Source organism: Pteropus medius, unplaced genomic scaffold (assembly GCF_902729225.1).
Source record: "Pteropus medius unplaced genomic scaffold, Ma_sr-lr_union100, whole genome shotgun sequence".
In the NCBI taxonomy this organism is placed as follows: Eukaryota; Metazoa; Chordata; class Mammalia; order Chiroptera; family Pteropodidae; genus Pteropus; species Pteropus medius.
In genome coordinates, this window is record NW_024346692.1 from 2,891,448 (window position 1) to 2,903,806 (window position 12,359).

The 12,359-nt window shown below is 35.4% G+C and overlaps 1 protein-coding gene across 1 annotated transcript in view; it reads left to right on the forward strand.

Annotated features, from left to right (window-relative positions):
- The window catches only part of PTPRO (protein tyrosine phosphatase receptor type O), an 82,579-nt gene that overhangs the window by 34,600 nt on the left and 35,620 nt on the right, over positions 1-12,359 (forward strand). Inside the window, exons 12-13 of the mRNA XM_039876433.1 lie at positions 9,771-9,910; positions 11,915-12,047. Of these exons, the coding sequence (XP_039732367.1) occupies positions 9,771-9,910; positions 11,915-12,047 (273 nt within the window). The remainder of the gene's footprint in view (positions 1-9,770; positions 9,911-11,914; positions 12,048-12,359) is intronic.

A 12,359-nucleotide genomic window follows, 5' to 3' on the forward strand; every position in this document is an offset into this window, starting at 1 on the left:
AACCTACCAACAGACATAACTTATCATCTGTATAAATCTATCTGGAACTCTGATCAAACTTCAGGAGGATCTGATATGTTTGTATCAGAGAATCTGTTTTCCAATTTAAAGAAGAAAGGAAAATAAATAGGAATGAGAAGTTTTGGAAATATCACAAAAATAACTTAAGGTAATAGAATTTCCATTCACTAATTCATTTAACAAATATATATGGAGAACCTTCTTTGCACTGCTCAGATGCCAGACTACTTATAGTAATGAATTGAAAGGGCCACTTCCACGTGCCATTATCAAGGAGCTTATGATCTAATGAATGGGGAGATATTAATAAATGCTTTACTCACATTAAAACAGAATAGTGTGGTGCAGAGTACTATGCAGTAAAAGCTTTTCTGAGGAGGCAATAAGGAGAAATCTGAATAACAAGAAAGGATCAGTATGGAGTTGAGATTTTATTTTGAGTACAACATGAAGCCATTTAGAGAATTTAAAATAAATAATCTGACTTTCTCAAGAGAGAAAGGATTGTTGGGTCAACAATGAAGGTAGAGTGACCAATTAAGGGACTATTCGTCCATAGCCTTAAAAACAGAACAGCATTCTAATTCAAACAAGTGCCATGGGAAATGACGGTAACATTGACCAAAAAGATGGAGAAAAGTGGACTGAATTCAGGAACATTTTTGGAGGCTGTGCCCATAGGACTTTCCGATGGGATGAAAATAGGAAATGAGAGAAAGAGAAATTAAAAATAACTCCTAGGCTTTGCTCTTGAGCAAACTGCTGGGGGGGGAGGGGGGACGGGGAGTCAGGGGGGTGGAGTTGGGGGGTCAGTGGTGGTGTAATTCACTGAAGCTAAAAAGGCTAGGAAAACTAGAGGAGGGGTAAATTGGGGAGAAGATGAGAATCAAGGATTCTTCCTTGAACATAAACATATTGAGAACATATCCAATACAGTTGTCAAGTAAAGAGATTATTGATATGAGTGTATAGAGATCAGTGAGGAATTCTAGGCTGGAAATATAAATCTGAGGGTGTCACCAAGTAGTAAATAGAAATAGAGAAAAGAAGAGAAGATCTGGGTCTAGCCTCAAAGAACCACCCCAATATTTAGAAACTGAGCAGAGGAGCAGGAGCCAACAAGAGACTGGGAAAGAACAGCCAATGAGATCAGAGAAAGCCAAAACACAGAATGTCTACTCCAGCATTGTCAAACTTCTGCTTTATTCTGACCATAGACGTGTTCGGGCAGGTTCAAGACAAGAAATCAAAAACTTCAGTGCTGGGAGAGATTTAGAGATGATTTAGTGCAATGTCGTTATTTGAGCAAACTGGAACCTAGAGAAATATGACTCACCTTACACATTGGTGAGCCTGCATCTTAGAAACATTGATCCAGTATTTTTTATCTTATCTGTTGCTTAAGTTTTCCTAGATTTCGGGTGTATTTTTTTTTCTAAAAAACTTTATTTTTCTATTATGCATTTAACAGAGTAAGGAGGAGCCTGATATCCGTTTGTGTGGCTTTCTGTTCCTGTTTTGGAATTTGGGTATTTAATGACATTGGCTTGATTTTCTTAATCTCAGTCATGAAAGTTTTCATATAGATTAGAAATCTTTAAAACACAATTTAGCTATAGACAAGAAAGAATTAAAATATTTTCAGATGTTAGAAATTTGAGGGACATTAGAATCTGTCCTCTTTCTCACATGTACATAATATTTCAGTAGATTCCAAATAATTATGTACATTTTGATGAAATGTAATTTCTGTCTTTATAAAAACCCAGCCATTACACATGTTTGCCTTTCGTGGTCTCACTCCCAGTTGAGAATATGTGTTTATTCTTATGTTGAAGTCATTGAGTTCATAATTTTGAAATAGTTGTTTGGACATATGCAGTCCTTATTTTTGGTAAGAAGTGAGTTAAGAATTGTGAGTCATAGCATACTAAAGTCTAAAGTTCCCCTCCCTATCCGCCCATCCTGTTTCCTTGAATCCTTTTCTAGTAAGTGACTAACAGTTTACCTCGCCACCTCTACCAAAAATAAAATAAGAATGTGAATAAATTGTGTCAACGTAGCACAGAGAGTAGAAAAGGAAGATGAATGAATGAGTGGATAGAAAGGAGGGAGGGAGAAAGGTATATATAAATATACACACACATATGCCACCAGTAAGAAAGCAAGTAATAAAATAATTAAGGTACTATACTTTTTAAAAATTAATTCATTCTGTCAGTCAACAAATATTTATTTAGCATTTACTATCTACACACTAATCTACATGCTGAGGATACAGAAATGAACAGAACTGACAAACACTTCTACGCTTATTCTAGTGGAGAAAAAGAGACAATAAACATAAATTATAGGATGTCAAATAGTGATGCGTTATTAAAAATGAAGCAGAAAGGGGAGTTTTATAGGGGTAAGGGTGCAATTTTTGCAGGTGGGTGATAAAGTAAGCTTCACCATAAAGGTGATATTTCAGTCAAAACCCGAAGGAGAGAGTGAGCCAAGCAGATAACTGGGAAGAGATTCTATAGACAGAGGTAACCACAGATGTAAAGCTCCAGAAGCAGCAGTGTGCCTGGCATGTTAAAAAAAAAAAGTCAGGAAAGCAGTGTGGCTGAAGTGGAGTGAATAATAAGAATAGTTTAGATAAGAAGACAGAGAGGTAACACGGGAACAGGTTATATATATACAGGGTTATTGAAAAGACATTCTACTCTGAGTAGGATATTTTAAGGAGAGGAGTCACATGACCTGGCAAGTTTCACAGGATCATTTTGGTGAGAGTAGGCAGTTCATGGTTGAGAGTGAAAGCAGAAAACTGGTAAGATAGATAACCGTGCATCCTAGTGGTTCAAACATCAGTTTACACCTGTTATGGATCAGTCAAAATCTAGTCATCCTCTTTAAGAATTTTTTTCTTCCCCCAAAGTATAATTTGGACACTTAAAAAATTACATGGTCACCTGAAAGGAAGCTATTGGATCTATCCAGATAAGAGATTATACTTGCTTGGAGCAAGGTGATAACTGTGATGATTATAAAAATTTTATTTTGAAGGTGAAGATGAGAAAATCTGCTTATTATTTTAAATGCTATCTATGAATGAAAGACAGAAGTCTAGGGAGATGCCAAGATCTGGGTCCTGAGCAATCAGAAGGATAGAGGTGCTATGTATCAAGTTGGTAAAGGTTATGGCAGAGGCAGGTTTGGGAGAAAGATCAAGTTTGGATGTGTCATCATTTGAAAGTTCCAATTAAATATTAAAGAGCAGATTCTGGATAGGCAGTAGGAGCTTGGAGACTGCAGGATTGGAAACAGACTTGATGAGGTTATCAAGGAATGAATAAAGAAAAAAGAATGCTATCCAAAGACACAGCCCAGGTACACTCCAACTTTAAGAAGTGAAAGTGGTGAGGAGGAACCAACAAAAGGGGCTGAGAAGGAGCAGCCAGTGAAATAAGAAGAGGCACAAAAAATATGATGTGCTAAGAGCCAGACAAAGGAAGTGTTTGAGTGAGTGGACCTGATCAACTTATCGAGAATGCTGATAATCAAGTAAGAAGAGGAATGAAAACTGACCACTGATCTTAGCAACCCAGAGGTCGTTGGTGATTTGGGGAGGAGGCATTTGGGTGGAATGGTGAGGAAAAAATATATAACTAAAATGAGTTAGAGGATGAAAAGAGAAAACCTGAAGACAGCTGGAGTAACAAAGTTTGTGAGGAGCATTATTATAAAGAGAGGAAATGAGCAGGAGCTGAAGGAAATGATCCAAGAGTATTGATTTGTTTGGTTAGATTTGTTCGTTTGTTTGTTTCTCTCTCTCTTTTTTTTAAAGTGAGTGGAAATAGCTTGTCAATCAAGAATGATTCAACAGAGCAGGAAATTTTGATGATACAGAATAGTTAGAGGGGAGACTTGTTAGAGTGATGTCCTTAACTAGGCCAGAGGAGATGGGCCCCAGGGTGCCAGTGGCCTTATACTTGGTGAACCTGTAGTGAGATGATGAATGATAGAGTATACAGATATTAATGGGGTAGGTGAGTAGGTAGGAGTAGATGGGAGCTTGTGAAAGGTTTTTCTATTGACTTATAAACACATGCATGTTCTTTAGGTTTTCAGAGGATTATAATTGCTGTGCTTCTCCTCTTATACAGACCCACATAGTCAGCAGCCCCATGCAAGCATTGTTTTCTGGGTTAGACTGCCAGGCATGTCATCGTTCCATGGCTTTGTTCCTGCACCTGAGGCTAACTGATACCTCTTCTTAATATATATCTCTCCCATTTCCCATTTTGGTATTCTGAGCTTTACTGCAATTTACCTGCTGCCCACAACCATGCCACACAACTTTAGCACTTCCTTAAAAACATTTATCTTGCCACCATAAAGTGACTTGCATGTTTTGCAAGTTTCTTTTCAATATTTTGAAGAATCTGGATGATGAATTCATAGTGCAGTGGCTGTGATATTTGGCACTGATTTAAATACAAGCAAGTGCTCACTCTGGATAAGTTGGTGTTCTGGGCAAAGGAACTTTTCAGGAGGCCTCATCAACTGCAGTTATATAGAAATCAATGGAAAACACCCATATTTTTAGGTAGGAAGCCAGGTATAGGAAGGATCCTTAACTAGAGGTGCTTAGGCTTGGATTCCAGTTCTTACTCTCACAGACAAATTATGTTACCTTAGAAAAGTGTCTCAGACCCTCTGGATTTCAGCTGTCTCATCTACAAAATGAGGATCCGGACTAAATAGTCCTTAATGAGTTTAAACTTCTGAGTCTATACCTTAGTTCATACCTGAGTTTAGAGTAAAGGCAACAAGGTTAACGATACAATAAGAGCAGTGGTTATTTTCTAAGAATTGTGCAATATGTAACTCCTAACTAAATAAAAAAGCTAAGTAAAAACACATATTCTTGGAACCAAAAAAGAAGGAAGTCAGACATTATGTTTTGAAACTAAGTAAAGTGAGAGCGTTTTCTGAAACATTCTACTAATTTATAGAAGTTACATTAACTGGTAAAACCATAAAAACACCCAATGATTCACAGAAGAGGATATTACATTTGCTACCATTAAATCATACAGAATTTATTTTAAACATAATAGAAATGATGAGTATTTCTAATTTCTGTTTTGTTCATGAATAGGGCCTAATTACAATTTAATGCTAAATATTTGCCTAATTTTTAAAAATTTCCCAATGTTTTTTTTTTTAATTGGTCAAATTACTTATTAAATGAATCTAGGAAGAGAGTCTCTTGAAGTCAACAAGAGGACAGGCCTAATAAACTTCGAGCCTAACAAACTTTCTTGCTCTTTAATACAAATTTTCCTCTTTCTAATTTCATTGCTTATCAATGTTAACTCAATTTCTCTACCTTTTTTTTCTTTTAAACGGTGCTTTCTTTTGCAGATGTTGTTTTGACCAAGTTGAACATAATTTATGCAGTTTACACTACATAAGCCACAGATGTCTTCTTTGGCCAAGTTGAATATGTTATGCAGCTTACTCTGTTTAAGGTAGAACTGCCTGAATTGAGGAAAATAAAAATAAATTTTAGACTTATATAATCTAGATGTGTACAAAGAATGTACTAGCAAATCGCTGTCAGTGAAGCTGAGGATTGAATATACATTTTGCCATGCAGATAACTTTTTACAATGTTTTTCTATTGAATTCCCCTTATCACCAATATCACACATTTGTAAAATGACTCACCAAGTTTAGAAGTATAAAATATAAGCAGAATGAATCCAGTTGGCCGTTATAGATATAATCTTGACCTCATTAACATCATTCTATTGGCAGCTAAACTAATGGATCACATTAACATAAGAAACAATGTAATAACTGTCAGAGAAAGATGGATTTTAGACAACAAATACATTCTATTCTGCTCCAGGGCTAAGTATTACGCCAGGCTCCCCTTGGAATTCCCTAGGAAAGGAAGAGATTTGCTGTCAGAGCAGAGAATAAGAATCAGATACGAGCTCGCACTTCATTCAAGGTCACCTTCCCTCCCCAGAGACCCTGGGCAAGGATCAACAGCTTGAGCCTCTCCTAATCCAATCTAAATTAAATGGTAGAGATAGCTTTTTGGCTTTCCATTCTGCCCATGCTCTGTGCGTGGTACTTGATTTTCTTATAAAATTAGGTTGGATTCTCAACTCATATAGGAGAGACATTGAAGGGGAGAGAGGAAAAGAAAATGGAGAGGGTCAGATAGTTGATTACAACACCAGCAATGTTAGAATGCTTTTAGAGAGTATTTAAAAGCAAACAACCCTGCATCTATACCTCATTTTGTAAAAATAGTCTGTCTATCTTTTACCTATATCCATAGATTCTCACATCAAATATGATAGACTATGAAATTATTCGACCAAAGGAAGTCTGACATTATGGATCAGGGGTATTTTGAAGAAGTTAAGATTTTATATGTGATTTTAAAAAATAGAAAATGGTAGACATTCTATAAGTAACATCTACATGACTCTTTATATTATATAAAGTGTTTTTATATACATTATCTTAAAGCTCATTTACTCTTTATAATGTGAACAAGGTCTTCCTATACTTCCCCTTTATGAGCTAGACTATACTAGATATTTCGAACAATAAGAGACTGTATTAGTTTCTAGGGCTGCCATAACAAAACACAACAGATTGGGTGGCCTAAACAACAGAAACTTATTTTCTCACAGTTTGGAGTCTAAAACTTTACAATCAAGATATTGGCTTCTCTTGGCCTTTCTCCTTGGCTTGCAGATGGTCTCCTTCTAGTTGTGTCTTCGCATGGTCTTTTTTCTGTATCCATTCATCTTTGGTGTCCTTAACCAAATCACCTCTTCTTATAAGGACACCAATCATATTGGATTAGGGCCCACCCTAATAGCCTCATTTTAACTTAATCACATCTCGAAAGGCCTTATCTCTAAGTACCATCATATTTTGAGGTACTGGGGCTTAGGGCTTCAACATATGAAATATGGGGAACACAATTCAGGAAGACAGAGACCAATAAAAAGGTTTTTGTGTGTCATTATATTCCCTGTCATATGAAATTACTTGAGCGATATTCAGCCATCACCTAGGTCTACATTCACAACCAGACCAAAGGAAACTCCTACTCCAGTATCCAGGTCATATTCCTTGGACCACTAAGAATACTTATAATTCACAACAGTCTTTAACTCTGCCACTGAAAGCTGATGATTTTTATAAACATAATCACTATAAAAAGGCAGTAAATATCAAAATTCAACCCTAGTGTATCAGGTCTTTCTGATGTTTAAATTCTAATATCTCTGGTTAATAAATCTTGAATTATGTTTTAAATCTGTCAATAGATAAGATACGTTGAGTTCCTACAATATACTAAATGGCTAGTTCAAGGTGAAAACATAATTTATTTATAACACACCACGCATGTTCTTAAAAAATCTAGTAGGACCTAATAGAATCAGGACTTCACTCACGTAGATCAAATAGGAAATAGTTAAGGGCAATTGGGAGTAAGAGAAGAAATAGATCATAAAGAGACAGAGAATTCAAATGAGGCTTTGAGGAGCAGGTGACTTCATCTTGACCTTAGGATAATCCAAATAGAAGAAAGAGTAGACTTGAGGGGAAATACATGAGTTAAAAAAGAGTACTACCTGTGTGATGGTCAGTGAGAACACTGGCTTTTCTGAAGACAGCATGCTTGTGCAGAAGGGATGGTGGTGAAGGTAGATAGGTAGCATGTGGCCAATGTAAGTAGGATCTTTATAGAACTTGGCCTATTTGGATTTGACACAATAGACATTGATTGTAATAAATAATGGCACAGATGGGATTTAACATGAGCAAACTGGTGTTTTAAGACAATTTAAGCCATCATTGACAAATGAAGAAAGAACCAATAAAAAGCAGGGAAAAGGAGTAAGGGACAATTGTAATAATCGATAAATGTGATGACCAAAGCCTTGTAGACATACAGCATAATAAAAAAATAGATAAAAGGAAGAGATGATAAGAATTATTAAAAGATACACTTCTGGGACTGAGAAGCAAGAGGAGAGTCTCAAGACTGTTGGCTTAGACAATTGAAAGACTAGTGGTGCTCCTGAGAGAGTCAGGAGTATTTGGAAATTAGAATTGATCTGTGGAAAGGTGAGGACTCCAGGTACCTTTTTGTCCATATGGAATTTGAGGTAATAGTGAAATATTTGAGAAGTTCAGATGGTAGGTGATTGGAAATACATGTGTAAAAAGAGTCAGATCTGGAGATTAGGATTCGGGCAATGTTCATGTTGGATAACTAAACTGATTTTATCTACCCATCAGAAAAAAAAATTATATATATATTATGAATTATGCTTACCCAGGACTAATTCATCTCTTTCCTCCTTCAACTCTTCTGCCTAACTTTGTCAAGCTGCCTTCGGAAAGAAAAAAAGGCTTTTTTTTAGTTAGGCACAAATTTAGGTTACCTGTGATAAATCATGTCAAGAATGATTCTGACATACTTCTTGGTTCTGGACAGGGCCATGATGATGCTATTCTACAAAGAAGGCCCAAACCTTCCCACATAAAGACATATACCTGTCAAAGGAGATAAATGGCCTCCAGGGCTTTTTCACACACTTCTAAAAGTCAGGAACTGGAGACAGACTTGGGAGTCTGGGGCAGATAATAAAAAGAAATCCAAGTAACAAGAAACAGTGTGAGTAGTTGTCTGACAGCGACATGCAGGTGGGCAGAGTATGCTGTTATGTGAACTCAACAGCAAGATGTGATATTCCAAGCAAGCGATCTCAAGGAGGTATAACAGCAAGTAACAGGGACCCTGGTTTAAGCACTTGGGTTCAGGCATAGCATTTTGCACACTGGAAGATATCAAAGAAAAGGCAACGCCCCAAGGATAGGGGGACAAGGAAAGGATCAGCAGAGATTCAGGAATGTGGGAACAAGACAGCAAACAGACTGCTTCCTAGAACTGGGGAACAGGCGGGGATTTGGTCTTAAGCCAACAAGTTCAGTGACTCAGTTACTAAAAATGAGTATGAAAGAGCATGGACAGCACAGCTTATGTGACTAATGGATTAATAATTTATTGTCAAGATAAAATATCTAAAATAATAAGATAAAGAAATCAGTCCTCTAACATTTTATTAACCATCAATCTTTCATCAATCTTTTTCTTAAAAAAAAAAAAAATCATTGCGTCTATTTAGCTTTACTCCTTTTAATTCTGACTATCCTTTAAAGAAGTAATTCTTAACTAAATTATTTTAAATTGTCTCCGGAGATAGGAAGACAGGTTGTTGGCAAAGCATCAGAAGGAATATCTGCATTAGAAGGGAGCACACCACTTTCATTTTTCTCAGCCTCTTAAGTACAAATTTTTGCTTTTCACTCATAAAGTTCTGTATTATCAGGGCAATGCTAACTCCAATGTATATGACATAAAAACTATTAATAGATTATGTCTATAATAAAACTGAAGTAGAAAACAGAAGTGCTTCAAAAAGAGAAGTATAAAGTAGATGAGAGAAAAAAAGGCAAAGATATTCTACCTTCCTGGTTAGATGACTGTCTTTGTGAGAGTATGTATTTTGAAAGTAATATAAAATCTTCATGGTGCTCTTAATTACCTATATTTAGATTTTTGGAGAAGGGGCTATTTTATCCCGCTGATCAGTAAAAAAGAAAGAATATGTTAAATTGAATTATACTTTCAAAACTTTTTATTTGTTCAGAACCAGCTCCTCCAAAATCACTCTTTGCAGTGAATAAAACCCAGACTTCGGTGACCTTGCTGTGGGTAGAAGAGGGAGTAGCTGATTTCTTTGAAGTCTTCTGTCAGCAAGTTGGCTCTAGTCAGGAAACAAAACTCCAGGTACTGTATATTTTGATTTTTCTTTTCTGAGTTAATTTTGACTAAGGCTAATTATATGAGCAAAATGAAAATCTTTTATTTCTTTGAACTATAGAAAATGAAAACTGTTCACTTATGCTTTTTTGTTTCAGTGATAAAATTAACAATATGCTTAGAACAAGCCCAAAATAAGTTATGACAATCAACTTGCCAAATTGCCAAGTTTATTTTCATCTTTGTATTTATCTTTTATCCCCAATCCTTAGCCACTCAGTTTCCTACTGAAGAATTAAAGTGGTTCATTATTTCTATTGGATATGGAATTAATTGAGAGGATGAAGATACTGTCGTATAAAACATAATTTAACAAATATGAACCAATTGTCATTTATGCGAAAGTCACTGTATGGAACCCAAATGGTGGAATCAATACTTGCCTTCAAAAAATTTTTTCATACAGTTTGGGTATGGCATTAGCCTAGAAGTAATTAAAGTAAAACATAAGTGCCATAAGAGAGACCTATATTATTAAGACAATTTAAAAGAAGGGTTCATATCTAGCTAATAAGAAGGACATTTTGTTTGGGAAAATGAAGGCTGAGAAAGGTGACTGTTAAAGCTTTAGAATCACAAATAGCAGATATGATTAGTACTGAGCTGTCTCCCAGGTCAAAATGAATGGAAGGTAAGAGATAAACCAGTAGCTTTCAGGATAACAAATCACAAGAGAAAATATTTTACAGTCAGTCATAGAAAGAAAAGGGCAAGTTTGTGAGTGACTATCATGAAACACAGTGTATAGACTAGTACCATGAACATGAATAATTGATGTTTTTTTTTTAAATAATGGAGTTCATGAGATGGCGAAGAAAAAAGGATTGCTAAGAGCACAAATCTTTTCATATTGAGTGTTAAGATAATTCGCTTTATTCCTTGCCCCTTTCGAAATTTCCTTCTGCTAACCTATCTCTTTTTGATCTGTACTAAACAGTTGAATCTTTTTTTTTTTCTATTCTAAGAATTCTTTTTGAAAACAACTGCATTGCCAATAGTGGATTTTCTTTTTTTGCAACCACAGTGATATCTTCCTTTAAGAAAACAATGGTTAGGCATCTACTTACTACAAATGAGTCCTGTTAGCAAAAGTCTTTCCTTAGAAGCATTCTTTCATGGGATAATAAAAGAAATGGGAGCAAGGAATAAGTAAATGCTGATACCTCTCATTTCTGCAGGTAGGGCAGTTTCAGGCCTTTCTTCTGCAAAAGAGTGTTTTGATGGGTCATCTTTTTATATTGTACAGTAGTTTTTGTCACTAGTCTGACTATTGGCTCAACAAATTAACAACTTGTTCTTCATAGAATAAATTAATATTAAATGTTTTGGAGGATGCAAAGTCACTATGTCTTTGGTGGATACTATTTAAAAGCTGAGAATGTAGACAAAGGGAGTAGTGCCCTTCATATAAAAAGAACTACTGGAAATAATTTTTTAAAAAGATCAAGAACTCTAAACAAATATTTTATAGAAAATAAACACAAAAGGCTCTTAAACACATGAAGAGATAGTCAACCTCACTCATGGAGAAAGAAATGCTAAGTAAGACTATAACAAGGTATAATTTCAGATGTTGATAGTAGGTGGATAACTTGGAAATATCTGGGGAATACTTTGTCAATAGCTTTCCAAATTAAAAATTTACAAATTTTTGACCCAGCAAATCTACTTCTAGGAATATGAGTGTGTGTATGCGTGTGTGTGTATTCACAGATACACACACATAGGTTTTGTGTATGAATGTATGTATGTACACATATACATATAAATATTAAGTGTGTTTGAAGACATATACACATGTTCTCATAATTATGAAATTATGTTCACTGTAGCATTGTTTGTAACTTATTTTTCACTGCTATTCTTTTTAGTTTTTTAAATTTTTTCTCTATCCATATATTACCTATGAAAATTTTTAAATCAAAATAGATGAAGATTACATAACATTTATTTTATTTTCTGCATCTCCAGGAACCAATTTCTGTTTCTTCTCATGTTGTGACCATCTCCAGCCTTCTTCCTGCCACTGCTTACAACTGTAGTGTCACCAGCTTTAGCCACGACAGCCCCAGTGTCCCCACATTTATAGCCGTCTCAACAATGGGTAATTACATGCATTAGTGGAGTCTTCTGTCTTTGGAAATTATATCTTTCCAAATTTTTCTTATGTTTCATTTTTAAATATATATAATATATCATTTAAATGGAACCTGTGTTCATTCTACTGGAAAATTCCAAGCTTTGAGATCAAGGAATACCTAATTTTAATCCCAAACCGCACTTACTAGCTATGTGATTTAGAGGAAGATATTTGCTGTCTTTGAACCTTTGTTTTCATCTGTAAAACTAGAATTACAGTATATATCTTGCTGAGTTGTTTTGAGGCTTAGATATAAAGTACATAAAACGCTAGCAC